Source organism: Crassostrea angulata, chromosome 4 (assembly GCF_025612915.1).
Source record: "Crassostrea angulata isolate pt1a10 chromosome 4, ASM2561291v2, whole genome shotgun sequence".
In the NCBI taxonomy this organism is placed as follows: Eukaryota; Metazoa; Mollusca; class Bivalvia; order Ostreida; family Ostreidae; genus Magallana; species Magallana angulata.
Genome location: NC_069114.1, coordinates 24204798 through 24222853, shown reverse-complemented (window position 1 = coordinate 24222853; position 18056 = coordinate 24204798). Strand labels below are relative to the sequence as shown.

General features: G+C 34.7%; 2 protein-coding genes across 3 annotated transcripts; both read left to right on the top strand.

The window, feature by feature from the left end:
- The first annotated feature begins 964 nt into the window (after positions 1–964).
- Positions 965–5547, top strand: LOC128180279 (perlucin-like). Of its 2 annotated transcripts, XM_052848253.1 has the most exons (5): positions 965–1099; positions 1426–1514; positions 4368–4458; positions 4808–5048; positions 5427–5547. In XM_052848253.1, the coding sequence occupies exons 1-5, from the start codon at positions 1048–1050 to the stop codon at positions 5452–5454; spliced, it is 501 nt and encodes a 166-aa protein (XP_052704213.1). In that variant the 5' UTR covers positions 965–1047; the 3' UTR covers positions 5455–5547. The 2 variants fall into 2 exon arrangements, with proteins under 2 accessions (XP_052704213.1, XP_052704215.1); XM_052848255.1 differs by lacking the exon at positions 1426–1514 and having other exon boundaries at positions 1007–1099.
- A 3260-nt stretch (positions 5548–8807) lies between these two features.
- Positions 8808–11367, top strand: LOC128180268 (tripartite motif-containing protein 2-like). Its single transcript, XM_052848238.1, has 2 exons — positions 8808–9013; positions 9188–11367. The coding sequence occupies exon 2, from the start codon at positions 9222–9224 to the stop codon at positions 10536–10538; it is 1317 nt and encodes a 438-aa protein (XP_052704198.1). The 5' UTR covers positions 8808–9013; positions 9188–9221; the 3' UTR covers positions 10539–11367.
- The last annotated feature ends 6689 nt before the right edge of the window (positions 11368–18056 follow it).

Here is an 18056-nt window from a genome sequence, read left to right as displayed (position 1 = left end):
CCCCTCTCTCTCTCTCTCTCTCTCTCTCTCTCTCTCTCTCTCTCTCTCTCTCTCTCTCTCTCTCTCTCTCTCTCTCTCTCTCTCTCTCTCTCTATATATATGACATTAGAATGTTACTGCGTTTGATCCACGGTAAACAGACAGCTGGTAAGTGACAGGAGTCTGGAAGTGCATGTGTACACATTATTGCGGACATATACATATAATGTTTAGACATTAGTCAACAGTCCGATAAAAATAATATAGTATACATGTAAACGAATTAGTTCAACTTACTTTTCTACATTCAAAAAGTAGTAAAGATATCACAATCCGTGCCTTTGAATACTTTAGATTCTATATGCATCGCCTGTACACGCTTTCTCCAGAAACACAGAGGAAACGTGTATTGACCAGAATTAATCTCTCATCATTTACAATGTTTGTCTTTTTATGACTCTAGCATTGCAATATAAATGCTTTTCATAAACAAATACGGTTCGACGAACAATATGTAATATATAAATGCATGAATTATGTCTACATTTGATAGGTTTTGTGGAAAACCTTTACAGGTCTTGAAAGAATATAAAATCGCCAATTAATCAACAGAAAATTTGTATATTTTCTTTGATCATTAAAGCTAGAACGTTAATGAGAATACATGTATTGAACATCGTTTTCACCATCCATATTTCCTCCATCCAGGTCATCGTATGTACATTACAAATCACAAATTGTTTTATCAATGTACACTATTTCCTTTCTAAATTTTGTATATTAATAACTTTTATATGGCTGATAAGGAATCTAGGGGAGGGGAGGGGGTGTCACATTTGTTGAAGCTTTGTACATTGCACACTTCGGACTTCCGAAAACGCGAAACGCGAGGTGTCTCGACACAATCCAATTGACTGTACTGCAGTCAAACTTAATGTCTTTTATCTAAATAAACTTTGGATGGGACTAGCAAAACCGGGCATGACTTTATCCAAGGAATCGAAATTAATTACAGAATATGGGTCAATGTGATAAGATGGAATCCATAGTTTATCATAAAGGAATAATATGGCCAACGGGGTCTCTTTTCTGTTGTTTATCTTGGTTTGGGCAACTGGAGGTATGTAAACTGCATGTAACTACTTGAGAAACAAAGGAAACGCCCTGTAGTCAAATTCTTAGGTGATAACAATGAATTTAAATTAATTCTTTTAGGAAGCGCAGTCAGTCAAGGGTGTTAGGAAAAAGATGATTTTGTTTAAAACGATTTCTAGTTTCTTTGAGGTGTTCAAACATAAAATAGACCGAGTCCTTTTAACCATAATTAAATACTAAGTATGTATATAATGAAATTCCAGGGGTTTCCAAATCTAATCCTCAAATACATGCACATGTTCAACGTTCGTATATGCATGGATTCTAGTATTCGATGCATTATTGTTTTAGTTATTGCAAACTGTCCTAGAGGTTATACTCAACATGGCAATTCCTGTTACGTCATAAACCGTGTCCAGGCATCTTGGGCTCAAGCAAGTGTGAGTACATTTCGACCTACTTCTCCATTATGCAGAGGCTCGAAACATAATAGGTACTTAGGTATAAGACAGTGCTTAAGTAGGACTTGGGTACATTCCTAGACTTAAGTCTGTAACTAGGAGAGTGCTTAGCTAGGACAATTTACCTAACACCTAGGCGATCGTTAGAAGCTTAGCTTAAGTTTACACAAATATAGAAGTTTTATTGCTAATGATTGCTCATGATTCAGCAATTGAATACAGGATATTAATCGCATAATTTACACGAAATATCTTTATATCTTTATATTAAGTGAGGTAAGATGTAGAACAAAAGATAGAAAGAAATCCATTACTTTAATCAAGTTCTAACGGCATTGCGATAATACGCCACAGAACAACTAAACTATTATAGTCTGTCCCAAGTTATTGTTTCCATCACGTTTTGGTGATTTTTAATAAAAATACACATACCTATGAAAGAAGTACAGTTGAAATCGACGAAATGGAAAATACCCAAGATCTCTTCATTGACAAATTATCCCTTTTCACTCATAAAAGTTTACAGGAAGGAAAACAAATTTCTTACTTTCTTTCGTATAATGGGAAATGTTTACATCTTTTCTCCATTCGGAAGTACTCGGGACACCTCGCGCAATTTTTCAACGTTATCATCCGGGCTTAATGATGGCTGATACATGTAGACTTTCTATTTTGGAATGTGTATTGAAACCTGAAGCGGGAGAGGGGGCGTCTCAAAACAGATAATCTGGACATTTTTCATATACTAGTAAGTGAATGAACGTAGATTAAGCACAAAGGTGTTTATTATTACCGATATCTCAAGCGGAAAGTGGTGGAAGTAAAAACTCGGGACAGAGTATAGTAAATAATCGTCAAAAAAGAAGTATCATTGACTGAGATTCATCGCTTTAATCTTGTTAAAAATGTTAGGTACTAAATATTCTTATGTCACCTTGAATTTTGTGTCCGTATATTTACTATTTCTTACGGAAACTTATAGTTAATTCATAGCTCTATAGAAACAGCCAGACTAAAATCTACACGCCCCGTTTATTGATTGGTCGAAATCTACAGCGACTGAAACTGACAAGAAAGTGACATGACCAAACTTGACACGCCCAGTTTATCGATTGGTCGAGACCTACAACTACCTAGGAAAAATCACGGACTGCACGAAATAATCGACGACGTCAGACTCAAAGCCTCACAGGAGACGATTTGGCTGTTTCTTTTAGTTAACGTACTTACGTACATTGACAGTAATTTAGTGAATTTTACTTACTTTTCATAATCAATTTATCAATTGGCTAAAAGAAATATGTTAATATAAACAATAAAATGCTTTCTTTGATGACTCATATCCCGAATGAATCACCAAAGAATGCCTTTTATTGTTTAAATAAACGAGATATTAACCCAAGATAATGATTTATTACTAAAACATTTAAATTTGATATAAGACATGAACAACTATTTTTTTTTTATTTTTTAACATAAGCATGACTTAGCTAAGATATTGCTAAGTTTGCTTTATGTTACGGTATAAGCCAAACTTAAGTATAACTTATGCAGGTCCCAAGATTCCACCTAAGTCCTACTTGTGACTCTACTAAAATCAATATCTTGGGCCATCCCTTAAAAAATGCGTGTTTGGAATTGTCGCCTTGGAATTGGAATTGGGGTTACTAGACCCAGTAGGGAGGGGGTTTAATTTATTAAAATTTTCAAACTTAAAATTTAACTGATTGAAATTTGGAAAAATAAATATACATTATCCATATAAAAAAAAGTTCTTTATTTTTTGCTAATAAAATTTCATTAGCGGGGGGATATTTCAATGAGGCGAGAGGCAATTCCAAACGAACAATAAATATATTTTGACCTTTGCATGCTTCATGTCACGAACCTCAAAATCCAAATTTACAGTCTACAACCAAGTAGGCGTAAATCGTGTGAACAACATCATGAGATTGTTAATTTAGATAGGTACACGACAGTGACGTGGCGAAAATGTTTGGTTGACGTGTTTTTATGGATAATTTTCTTATGCATATACCGTTCTAAATCGGCAAAAATCTTTGGAATATTAAGTGAGTATCCGGATTTGAACAAATTCCAACCTTTTGAAGGTCAAACTGCAGTGACGAGTATAATGCCATTGCAACGTCTGAAATTCAAACAGAGGAAATATTATTCTACATGACAAAAGTCTGATCCCATCAGAAAAACGGTAGCACGTCTGATGTAGCACAGGTCGTAATAATCCGTATAGATTATATCCTTCTTCCCTGAGTAAAGATTAATTTTAAAGGATCCCCTTGATTTTTTTTTCAAAGTGCGTAATTTTTTCAAAGTGCGTTGCCACAAACCATGCATTAAAATATTAGTACATGTACTTATTTTTGGATACCGTCGGCCCTAAACCACACCAGGCTATGCAGATAAGTCAATAGGGCGGTATGTATGCAGTCTGTCTGCACAGTTTAGTGTGTTATTAAGGGAGCAACAATATCCATGCAAGCTGTAAATAATAAATTAAATTAGCAGCGACGTCATTTTGATAACTAGGTGAAATAGATGTACCACACTTTCATGAGACTTTGAAAAATTTAATTTTTTTATATAATATTATATAATTGGTACAGATACCTTTGTATTCATTTGGGGAAAAAATGTCGATATGAATTTTGAGATACTTTTAATTTTGTAATAGTAAAGCGGTTCTTTGAAACCGTGATATTGTCACTTAAATTGTTTCTGCTTTGTCAACAGCCTGACAATATGTACTCACGAGTACACACGCATTATTAGTCTTCATTAGTATTTCATTTCCTAATTCTGTTTAAATAGATTTACTGTCATGCAATCCAAGCAGAACTTGTATCTATAGAAACCAAGGATGAGGATACTTTTCTCCACAACTTTCTACAGAATCATGGATGTACGGTCAGAAATTAAAACAATCGTATATGCATGTATTTAGATCTATCCACTTTTATCTTAAAACGAAATATTACAAGAACTTGTAATTGTTCCTAGTACTAGTTACATATTGTACTACATAAATTAACCCACATAGCAAGCACAGTGTCATGTTGTAAATTTTGTATTTATACCTACTCAGTAAATTCAAAATTTACAACATGACGACAGAATGATAAAATCATTTCTATTAATAGATATTTTCCCGTCCTAAAATAATAATACATTGATTACACAACAGGAAAGTATCGAACTAGTAAAAAGAAATTATAATTATCCGCTCAAATTTTGTCTTCCAAATTAATTAGCCAACTTTGACCCTCCCCGGTTCTGGGTTGGGGGTAGTGACCTACTTCAGGAGGGGGAGTGGACTTGGACCAAGACAGGGAGTGTGATTGGCTCTCAGGGCTTCTCTCACTGGGGCCCAGGGCAGCCGGACAATGGGGTGGAGCACCTAGACGAGCACTGCCTGGAGCTGGAGGCGGGCCACCACTGGCTGTGGAATGACGACGACTGTGAAGAGTTCAAACACTTCATCTGTGAAAAAGAGTGAGGCTTCTTTTTCTCTTTGTAGTTTATCGTCAAACTTCATAATGACGTACAATTTGATTACTAGTTTTATATTCTAGTCCTTACAATTTTTGCTTCGAAATGAACGGTTTATTTACTAAGTATTTTTTTTTTATTTCATAACGAGTTTTTTTTTTAATAATTATGAAAGTGTGGTTATACCGAGAATGCAAAAGTCTGTCTTGTGAATTTAAGAGAAAGCCATAAGTAAAGGAAGTCATTTTGTGTAACGAAATTCAGCAGCACCCATTTTTTCATGAAAACAGACCCTTTTTTGGATTTTGCGATTTAAAAAAAAAATCTTCGGAAATAAGCGAATTCTTCGGTAGTCATATTGTTTCTCTTTTCATTTTTCAGACTCTTTGATACAACAATCATTGGATAAACTTTCAAATTCATTGGTTATTAGATTGGAAAACAATGATTACCATTAAAGAGGGTTTTTTCTTTTCGTCGAGAATAAAGTAAATCAATTGTGGGTTTACTTAGATCGTCATTTTTCTGTTTGAGATTGCGAGAGAGAGAGAGAAAGAGAGAGAGAGAGAGAGAGAACCAGCAATTATCTCCATTATAGTGTGATTCCTTCTATTTGTTACGGAATTTAATAGTTAGTTTGTAGCCATACTAAAATCTACATCCTGTTAATTTATTGGTTGAAACCAACATCAACTGAAACTGACATGATTTATCGATTGGTCGAAACCTACAGCGACCTGAGAAAATAACGGGCTGCAGAAAATAATCATGACACGCTTAAATTCCTTTTGAGGACGATTTGGCTGTTTCTTTTAGCTTACGTACTGATGTAAATCAACAGTTATAGAGTAAATTTAACTTACTGTTTAAAATTTGTTAAAAGAAAGATGTAAATATAAACAATAATAATTATGTTCTCTTTTGTAATTCATGCGAGTTATGGAGGAAGCGATCATTCCAGATTTTTTTTTTAATTCTGCGATGCCGCCACCTTCATACCCCGCATGAATCACAAAAAAGGCATTTATTGTTTAAATATTTACACTCAGTACACTTGTATATTTCCCTTAGACTTATCTTTGCATTGGAAATCTCTGAGGTTCAATTTTCAATAACAAATTAAACCTTATCACGGCGTATGAGCACAGGTAAACGTCATCCTGCGTTTTGAATAGATATATTATTCAAGTTCAAACTTACATTACCAATTTGATATGTACTTGTAAAAAAAAATAATCGTTAAATCATATTTATCATTATCTAATCTTGTCAAAGTTTCAATCTGGTACTATATTTTTGGCAGCGGAGCGAACTATATAACATGTCTTATAGATGTTCCAGCTATTACAAGTGTTCATATCCCTGACAAAAGGCGGGTATTTAAGCATTGTATGTTAAATTTTGGATGTCGTTGGTCTTACATAACACACCAAATCATCATACCGAACTAACGCGCGGTATTCAATTTGTCTGCACAGCCTGCATCTTGTTTTATAGCACCGACGACATCTAAAAATAAGCATCCAATGCTTAAGGTGGCTAACTACACCGTGAAATATTTTCTCAAATCAGCAGAAATTTACTTGATTATGATAGATGTCATAATGGATAAGAAGTATTTAAATCTAATATGCAAAAATGTGCAATTTTGGATGAAAAATTACATTTTCAAAAATGTAATAATATAACGTTAACATGACAAAAGCTTCAGGTGGATTCGAACTCATGATCTGCGGTTCAGAAGCCCAATACTTTAACATTGAGCTACAACGATATATTACCCAATCGAACGATATAAACAGTTTAACAAAACATTTAAATCGCCATCTTGTGACGTAGTGTCTTAAAAAGTATAAGTGTAGGTTTAGTGAGGTACCTTAAATACCGGTATATATTAGCAGGAGAACAAAATGATTTTAATTGTTTACAGTATGAGTGGGCTTTGACAGTGGCTAAGTATAATATGGGTACATTTCGGTAAATCGATGCACTGGCATAGCTCTAACGCGATCATAAATACGAGAGATTTAAAAAAAATTAATAACTTTAACACCTTTTGATAAAAAAGTACCAAAAGTCGAACTTGGTGCACGTGGATAACGTTTTATGTGTTGGATGGAATGGAACAGTGGGATCTGCTTGGTACATTTTCCTCTCTCATCTGCACTAATTGGAACACTTGTCGAGTGTAGCACTATAACGGTCTAACGGTATCCGATCGCAAATTAACGTAAATACCTGTTAATTCAAGGAAACAGAAATCAAAATTTATCAGCAGAGCATCACTGTGAAGCTACACAGGAAGTCTTAAATCAATTTGCCAAACCATATCAAATAAATATGGAAAACGAATTTGGAATAGAATGACTGACAGACCGCGATATTGACTGTATACAGTAGTACCCCTTCCCTCGGTTTTATCGGTAGATGACTAATAAATGGTGACAGCTCCCGTGAATGCTTCCCCTCCCCTGTAGCATGTCTAAAGCATTATAAAGACAGTTTAATGAATATGATGCAAAAATACATGGACGATATGAATAAAACCCACATCCAGAGTGTAAAAGAAAAAGTCTCAGTGCAAATTATACATGAAGGGGGGGGGGGGGGTCCCACTTGTGTGAGACCGTAAGCTAGGAGTCGCTGTCAGTGATATGATATGGAAGTGTAATGGGTAAATTAGGTAGACTGACTTTGTACCCCTAGCGTTATTTTTTCTCAACAAGAATGTGGTCTTGTTCGAATTGTGTCATCTCATGACGGCGTACAGTTCATGTACATATACATAGCGAATTTTCCGAATCGAGGGATAATATCAGATGTCAGAAGTCATCTCAAACAAAGACTGAATTATATTCGTTTGTTGAGATCCTTTTTTTTCTCTCACAATGATGTCGATTTAGTTTTCTTGAAAAAAAAATCAACATATGGAAACCATCCCAAATGTTAAATTCGAGTTTTTAGATGAGGCAGTGACCATCACGAACTTGCAAAAATGCGTATTTAGTTAAAACGCATAATTTTACTTTACGCCTAGCATTTACAATCTAACTAATAATAATGGAAGTTGTATACTTCAGCTGGGTGTAATTTATGATAGCAAATCATTTCATATGGCCATTTTTTGGTAATAGCGTGATGTGCTATTTTTAAATTGTGTCCTTTAGAATAGATTTAAAACTTTCAACGTAAAAAATCATCACAGGAGTTCCTTAGAAATCACATTGCCAGTATGTCTGTCCATTATCGCATTTGCTTCAGACGTGAACATTAAAACTGTTCTCACAGTAATCCCCTTTTTGTTCACCAGATCCAAAGCTAGATGTATGTAGTAGTGAGAATAGTCCAACGTCTTTCAAAGGCCACACATGGGAGCCAATTTTGCAGAACAACATATAAAAAAAAAATTCTGAAGAAATCAGAAATATATAATGATTTGAGGAAGTAAAATGTGTATGCAAAATACTTTGAAGCATAATAAAGTAAAAAAAATAAAAATAAAAACGTGAAGCCAAATGCTTAGGTTTGATTTGATCTTTCAATGAATATTGAAGCGAGTAAGCTACATTGATGAGAATTTGACATTGCTGTTCATGCGTTGTAGCCATTGCAAATCTGTAGACGTGAATACAAAAAATGATTACAAAACGATTACTACCTTCATCGGCTACTATCTATATGTTCAAAATGAACATATCAATTTTCATGTCCATCGTCTTTATGTATACATACATATGCTATCAACAGTTAACCAGTGATGGTGTTTTAAAAAGTCAGTGTTTCTTGTCAGTGCACTTTGTTCGGGTGCTCAATCTACCCAGGTATGTAAAAATTACCTTGTGTTACATTTCATGACCTAAATCCGTATAACACCACATCAAGAAATCAGCGATGTGATATGTTGAAGGTATTTAGTCGGGTAGGTGATGGTAAATATGGTTTTAGCCATATTCTGGCTGAAATAGAAGGTATGTACTAATATTTGTTAACTGATTTTTGATTACCAAAAACATAAAAAATGACAATATTCCATCTCTTTTAATTAAGGTGTCCTGTTTGGAGGATTTTTAGATTAACTTTGCTAGTTTAAAATTAACGAACGACTTTACTGCATTATTTATTGCATATTTTATTTATATAAGCTCTCTTGTCTGGCGCCGACGCCTGACCATCCATATGGAGCCCCTTCCCAACAACGCCCAAGATGTTGCACGCTGCAGTCTGTGTGAAACTGCCGCCTTGTTGTTCTGTGAAGTTTGTGACATTAATTTATGTAAAAAATGTGCAGACGATCATCTATTTGATGCATCAAAAGTTCACAGTGTGGTTTCACTAAAACAACACTGTACAACTGAAAATTATCCAAAATGTGGAGAACACGTCACCAAACCATGTGAGCTTCACTGCGAGCAATGTGATGTTCCTATCTGTGTGAAATGTGTGACACAGCGGCATTCTGGTCATCGTATTGTCGACTTTTCAGAAAACCTCCAAGAAAAGAAAGACACCGACGGAGAACGTCTTTCTGAGCAGACTGATTCTCTGTCGTCGTCCTCGTCATCTTCAACAGAAGATGTATATACAAACCCGTTCCTGCAGGAAGCCGCCGAGTTCTTTCACCCAAACAGGTCATCTTTAGATACATATACGGTCGTGGCTGCTATAGATACATCCAAGGTCATTGCAGCTATAGATACATCCAAGGTAACTGCAGTAATAGATACAGGGCATATCCATCTAAATATTGTGGCTTGTCTGAACGATGAAAATATTTGGACCTGTGGCAATGACAAAATGATAAGACTTTACAACCTGCAGGGAGAACAGGTAAATTCAGTAAAAACCAAGTCGGGCAACAGACCAGAAGACATTGCAGTGGACCTGGGTGGTGATCTTATTTATATCGATTACAGTGACAGAACTGTAAACATAGTGCAGAATACACTAACAGATTGCACTTTCATCAGATTACAAGGGTGGAGTCCTCGCAGTGTCTGTAGTACCGTCTCTGGTGACCTCTTGGTAATCATGGACAGCGATGATGAAAAAACAAAAATGGTGCGCTACTCTGGTTCCACAGAGAAGCAACAGATTCAATTTAATGACAAAGGCCAATCTCTCTTTTCATCCGGTGGTATCTTATGTTGTTGTGAGAACCAGAATCTGGATATCTGTGTGTCAGACTGTGACGCATATTTAGTAGTGGTCGTCAATCAGGGCGGGAAACTCCGATTTATGTACACAGGTTCTCCCTCTACTACCAAGCAATCGTTCAGTCCGCGCGGCATAACCGGAGACGGCCAAAGTCAGATCTTGATAGCAGATTTCAACAATAATTGTATCCACATCCTGGATCAGGACGGACAATTCCTCCGCTACATTGACAACTGTGGTCTACAAGGTCCGTGGGGTTTGTGTGTGGACACCAGAGACAACCTCTTCGTGGCCGAGTGCTACACTTGTAAAGTTAAAAAAATCCAATATCGTTCGTGATTTTCCTTAGGTTGCTGAAATCGATAAACGGAGCATGTAGATTTCAGTCCTTTCAGTTTCTCCAGAGCTATGAATTGCAACCATTTTCCCGAAGAAATACATATTCCAGCGTCTTTGTCTAAGATAAAAATACGAATCGATTTTTGTAATATATTTTCCAATACATTTCAATAACAATTTTAATATTCAATCGTATAAATTGCTGTAAATATAAGCAATAAGGAAGCATTCGTTGGCTATTAGGAGGTGATCACGGTCGGGGCTTTTCACACAATATACCCAAAGAATGTGTCATTGTCAAGATGGAGAGGTGACTAATTATGCACTTTTTCAAAATGTTTTTAGAGGATAAAAAAAAACAGTCCATTAATATGACAATGTTGTTTCAAACACTACTTTAAATGCTAATTATTGCATGGCTCACTGGTTTCGTTCTGGATTAGTGACTAAAAACACGCAGTGCTTTGCGTTCAAATCCTACTGGTGAAACCTTTTTTTTTTTAACTTTTTGGTTTTTAAATGTATGTTGATAAACATGTTGTTGAATTTTAGAATATCGGTATACTTTAATTTGTCATTATTGATTTCTGCCGTGTGAACACTATTTTCTGTTATTATAACTAGTTTAATAAGATATGTATAAAATATTTAAGCATTTAATGCTTATTTTTGGATGTCGTCGGTCCTATGACACACCCTGAATGCGGTGCAGACAAATTGAATACAGTGCGTTAGCGCGGTATTATAATTTACTGTCTGCACCGCATTGGTGTGTCATAGATTTGATTTGAACATATTTTATTGTGTAAATTACACAAAAGGATTGGAAACAAGTTCTTCCTCTCCTAATGATAATGTATACAATATATACAATTGTCATAGTAATATTATAGCATTGAATGATTTATTTTTGACGTCGTCGTGTCAATAACTGCCGTCAGGTGAGCAGACAAATTGAATAACGCGCGTTAGCGCGTTATGATAATTTGTCTGCTCATCTGACGGCAGTTATTGACACGACGACGTCAAAAATAAATCATTTAATGCTTATATTTACATTCCCTTACTGAAGAAATCAATTGTTTACTTTAATAAATCGATATAAAGTGCAGATCACAGAGGGAGTAAATTAGTAACAGCAAGAACAGCTGATTTGTAAAACCGGTTTAAACTGGTTATCACAGAGACTTTTGAGATGAGATCGACGAGCATGAAAATATAATCCATGAAATATAACTATTGAAATGTTGCTTTTAACAATAAACTCAACTGTTTTGTTGAATAATTTAAAACATGGTGTTTTGACAACATTTATGAAATACATTTTTTAACCGATAACATAGAAATCACTGTTTGAGAACTACTTATGTAAATTACTTGTAAATTCATAGGCAGTGAATAGGTGTTGCATTTAGAGGCATTTAAACATCACGGAATTTAATGGAAAAACACAGTAGAATGTAAATATTACATATTACTTATAGCTATTGACTTTATAATAATTAAATTCATAAACATGCATTTACAAAGTAATTGCGAATATATAGTAGATAACGTTAATATACAGTATAAAAAGCAATAGCAAAAAGGAATTTAATTATTAAATCTTCCAGACTCTTTAATGAACTTTTGAACTTGAAAAATAAAGCAGTTTGTATTGTAAGACAAATTGTCACTACACCAAAGAAGCAAATGTGAGTTGATTAAAATTGTTTCTTAAAGCCTATTAAAAAATAATCCAAAAAGATTGTTTCTTGCATTAACATAATTCTTGCATACAAAGAAAAAGTGATAAACATCATCCTTTTGACCACAAATACAATTGGGTGATTCAATAATGTTTCTTCTATACAGATCATAATTCAAAAATACAGTTGTGTCTCAACTTGGTATGTAAAATATTAATAGTGCGTTTACCAAATGAAAAATATTTTGGAGGTTGAGGAATACTTTCAGTGATGTTTTTCTTGAATATGTGGAGAGACGTTGCTTCCCTAACTTTTAATTTGAGGGAATTCCATTTCCGAGTGGTGTCAGGTACAAAAGATTTTTTGTAAAGTTCTAATCTGCTGATTGGAACACTATAATTTTCGCAATTTCTTGTGTGATATTATTATTGAGACATTTTTTGTTACAGGAGTAATAATGTTGCTCAAGTACTCAGGTACTTGATTTGCATGAATTTTAAATAAACATGGTTATTAATTTAGCCTTATTACGTCGACTGACAAGAGGTTCCCAGCCAGTTTCTGTGTAGAGAGATTCTGTAGATGCTAAAATGGGTAAACCAGTAACAATTCTTGCAGCACTTATTTGAACTTTTTCTAATCTCTCCATGTCAAACATATTACAACCGTCCCATACTACAGAAGCATATTCAAGAACTGGTCTAATAAACGTGATATACATTTTTGATAAATTAGTTCTACCTAGAGAAAACTTTAGTTCTCTCAAAAGTCCTAATTTTTTGTATGCACTGTTTACTATATTATTAATATATTGAGACCAACTTAAATCATTAGAAAAAAGTAAACCAAGATGTCTGTGGGTTGAAACATAGTCCAGTTGACACCCTTGAAAAAATAACGTAGGAAAATCTTCTACACGTTTCTTGGTGAAAAAACAGCTTTTGTTTTAGACGGGTTAAATTTCAATAACCACTTGTCAGACCAGTCACTGAGGTCTGTCATAGGACCGACGACATCCAAAAATAAGCATTCAATGCTTATACATGTATTTATATTCATAATGATGTTTATTTTTATGAAATATATGGGTATTGACAATTTGTCACTGTAAAATCATTATATTTACATCTACCAAGTATTATTCCCTCTATTTCTTACGGAAAGTTATAGTTAATTCATAGCTCTCAGTGGCGTCGGAAGCAAATTGAAAGTGTGGGCGGGGGGGGGGGGGGGGGGGGGGGCTAGACTAATCCTCATAAATCTTGACAAGCAAAAAAAAAAAACTTAAAAAAAATTCTTACCTACCAAAAATTTTAATTCGTAGCTCTATAAAAACAGCCAGACTGGAATCTACACGCCCCGTTTATCGATTGGTCGAAATCTACAGCCGCTGAAACTGACAAGAAACTGACAGGACTGAAATTGACACGCCCAGTTTATCGATTGTTCGAGACATACAACTACCTAAGAAAAATCACGGACTGTACGAAATAACCAAGATTATGTCAGACTCAGTCTCACAGGAGACGATTTGGCTGTTCCTTTTAGCTAACGTACATATGTACATTAACAGTTAAATTTAGTAAATTTTACTTACTTTTTACGCTCAATTCATTCAATGCTTATACATGTATTTATATTCATAATGATGTTTATTTTTATGAAATATATGGGTATTGACAATTTGTCACTGTAAAATCATTATATTTACATCTACCAAGTATTATTCCCTCTATTTCTTACGGAAAGTTATAGTTAATTCATAGCTCTCAGTGGCGTCGGAAGCAAATTGAAAGTGTGGGCGGGGGGGGGGGGGGGTAGACTAATCCTCATAAATCTCATAAATCTTGACAAGCAAAAAAAAAAAACTTAAAAAAAATTCTTACCTACCAAAAATTTTAATTCGTAGCTCTATAAAAACAGCCAGACTGGAATCTACACGCCCCGTTTATCGATTGGTCGAAATCTACAGCCGCTGAAACTGACAAGAAACTGACAGGACTGAAATTGACACGCCCAGTTTATCGATTGTTCGAGACATACAACTACCTAAGAAAAATCACGGACTGTACGAAATAACCAAGATTATGTCAGACTCAGTCTCACAGGAGACGATTTGGCTGTTCCTTTTAGCTAACGTACATATGTACATTAACAGTTAAATTTAGTAAATTTTACTTACTTTTTACGCTCAATTCATTAATTGGTTAAAAGAAAGATGTTAATATTAACAAAAAAATGCTTTCGTTATGATTCATGCGGGTTATGAAGGTAGCGATCATTGCAGAAAAATTTTTACATAACCCGCGATAAACATGATAAAAGTGTTCATACCTTACGAGGGTTGCGTTGTCGTGTCCATTTTAGACTAACCTCCTTTTGAAGAAGAAGTCTCCATAAAGAACGAGGAAGTATTCAAATTCTATTTGGTGTATTATTTAGAATCTTAATTTACTGAATGCAAACGGGTCTCGGAACAGTCTGATATTTTGTTTCCATACAGAATTAATATCGGCATATATCCATTATACATATCTTAAATTTTAAGAATTTGTTTACCACCGCCTTCAGATATTAAAGGTTTCTCCATTGCAATCCCACAAATCAAAATGAATTAAATCAATTGATATTTAGTTACAAACAGTAATAAGGCAAACAGCACAAATTACATGTCACTTATTTCTTATGAACAAAGATTTAATTCAGTCTTAATATCAAATTATGAAATACATAGTATTTTAGTTTAACCACATTAAGATCTTCAAGGTGTATGTATCATTATCTGAATCGGGTTTCCACTAATGGAATGTGCTGCTTATAATTTGGTTAATTATAAAATTCATAACATTATGTGTCACAGACGAAGAAAAATTTATTCTATATTATGTGACATTTATTTTCAAAAGGCTTTGGTATCAAGGTTTGGCATAGGAGGGTTTTTTTCTTCAAACTAAAACTAAAACGGTGTTGTTGCGTTGAGAACTTCACTAATTTGCAACAAAATTTACCTTTTATAGGCGGTTTTTTTTTATCAGCGTATAAACAAGAGGCCCACGGAACCCCACTGTTGGATCAGGGGTGGGGTGGAGGGGGGGGGGGAGGGGTAGGGTCATGGCTTACCACTGGTCATAACTCCCCATTCACAAATTTCAAATCAGTAATTACTAATAGCTATATGTGATAAGTACTTGTCTAGTATTTTGTAAAAAAAAAATTCCATGAGTTTAAAAATATCAACATAGAACGCTAACGATATTTATTTTTAAAAAATTTCTGTTTGTATTTAACAAAGATTTCCTAGCATTTATATCAGATTAATATATTGTATTAATTGAAGAGAAATTTTAGGCGCAAAGATACCTTGTTTGCACTTAATTATTTTTTTCCAGTTTCTCTGAATAAATACCGAAAAATAATCATCAAAAATAACCGACAGCACATAAATCTCCCTTTTAATTATGAACCCAATGTCAATGTGATTACCAAATAATTCCTATCATTTGTTTTTTGTACTCAACATACTTGTTGATCATAGCAATATCAGACTTAAGTAAAAAAAAAATGTACACTAGCTGTCTTCATGTTTCTAGATTGAAAACACTGACAAAATTAAAATGCTACTAAAATCGTCTTAGTATAAAGTTGTTAATTACAAATTTCAATTGTCATATTATGATAAACAATAATTTTATGACTGACTGAAATTTTGACTTAAGGCTGAAATTCCTTCATGATCCTGGGGCCTGTACAATCCATAGCATCCTCAACTCCCATGGGAGCATACAAGCAGAGCTGCCACATAGCCAGCTCGTCTCATATGAGGGCTACCCATTTTTACCCCAGCTGGAGAGAGAGAGCACAAGTAGAGTAAAGTAACTTGCCCAAGGTTACAATGTTAAAGCAATAGCGACAGACCAGACTTGAACCCAGGGCTACCATGTCCAAATCGGTCGACGCTATCATATGTGCCAACATCTTAAACTGTAAAAGTAACCATCAGATGTGTCAATAGTTGAATGTGTTGTCTAGTTTATGATACAGTAAAATATTCTGTATATAATTATTACATGTACTGATATCTGGTATCAATGTCTTAAGAAACAAGAGGCCCATGGGCCACATCGCTCACCTGAACAGCAGTTCCTTGTAACATTACATTTCGTAGCATATGCTTTTTCTATTTTAAACATTGAACCCCTTTCTGGGGACCCAGTAATGGTCCGAGGTTTATGGTTGGCTTGAACAACATAAATAGTAACATAGGAATGAAAATGTGTAGCACTGCGGTGGGACCGCACGTACACAACCTGAAAAACTGAACATAGCAGAGTTCCACTTCAAGAGGAATAACTCTCAGACTGTACAGAACACAAGAAAGATAACTCTTGGTTCCACTACATTAGAGTTTACACAATTTGAGGATCCTTGCATAGTAATCTCACAAACTGTAGCATTATAGTTCTCGAGAAAAACTTTTTAAAAAAATTTTCAATATATCTTTCTATGTTAAACTTTGAACCCCTCTTGGGGCCACAGTATTAGTCCAGTGCTAAGGTTTTAATTATTTAGAATCTACATTATTTAAGGATGCTTGCCTAGTTATCTCACAAGCTGAAGCATTATAGTTCCCTAGAAAAAGATTTTTCAACATTTTCCCTCTATATTTCTATGCTAAACTTTGAACACCTCTTGGGGCCCCAGTATTAGATTGAGATCACGGCTTTTATAATTTCGAATCTACACTATTTGAGGGTGCTGACGTAGTTATCTGACAAATTGATGCATTGTAGTTCTCGAAAAGAAGATTTTTAAACATTTTCCATATATACCGGTACTTCTACATTTAACTTTAAACCCATCTTGGGTCTCTAGTATTAGTCCAGGGGTCACTATTTTAAAACTGTCGAACCTTCATTATCCAAGGTTGTATGCATGATAGTAATCTCACAAACTGAAGCATTGTAGTTCTCGAGAAGAAGATTTTTTAACATGTTACCTTTATATTTCTTTAATAAATTTTGACCCCATCTTGGGGCCCCAGTATTGGTCCGGGGGTCACGATTTTACCAATTAGGAATCTACATAAGCGAAGGATGCATGCATAGAAATTCCACAAACTAAAACATTGTAGTTCTTGAGAAGAAAATTTTTAAACTTTTCCTTTATGTTTTTTAAAATGTTTAAATTTTGAACCCCTCTTGGTGCCCATCAATTGTCCGGGAGTTACAATTTTTTGAATCTACATTATTTAAGGATGTACATGTATGCATAGTAATATCCCAAACAGTTGCACTATAGTTCTTGAGAAGAAGATTTTAAAACATTTTCCTACATATGTTAAAATCTAAACCCCTACTGGGGCCCCACTTTTTGTTCGGGGGTCACGATTTTTACAATCTTCACTATGTATACAACCTTTTGTGTATGTATTGGCATTTTTGGTGAAGTGGTTCTTGAGAAGAAAATTTTTAAACATTTTTCATATGTAGTTCTATGTTAAACTTTGAACCCCGCCTGGGGCCCCAGTCTTGGTTCGAGGGTCACGATTTCTACAATTTAGAATCTTCATTATACATACAAGCTTTTGTGTAAATATTGGCATTTCTGGTGCAGTGGTTCTTGAGAAGAAGATTTTTAAAACATTTTCCTAAGGTATTTCTATGTTAAACTTTGAACCCCGCCTGGGGCCCCAGTCTTGGTCCGAGGGGCACGATTTTTACAATTTAAAATCTTCACTATATATACAAGCTTTTGTGTAAATATTGGCATTTCTGGTGCAGTGGTTCTTGAGAAGAAGATTTTTAAACATTTTCCTATGTATTTCTATGTT

Bases quoted from the DNA above. Each gene is read 5' to 3' on its own strand.
- LOC128180268 (XM_052848238.1), top strand. From the start codon at position 9,222: ATGGAGCCCCTTCCCAACAACGCCCAAGATGTTGCACGCTGCAGTCTG.
- LOC128180279 (XM_052848253.1), top strand. From the start codon at position 1,048: ATGGCCAACGGGGTCTCTTTTCTGTTGTTTATCTTGGTTTGGGCAACT. The intron at 1,100-1,425 runs GTATGTAAACTG...TTATTGTTTTAG, and splicing joins CTTGGTTTGGGCAACTGGAG to TTATTGCAAACTGTCCTAGA. The intron at 5,049-5,426 runs GTGAGGCTTCTT...TTCATTTTTCAG, and splicing joins CACTTCATCTGTGAAAAAGA to ACTCTTTGATACAACAATCA.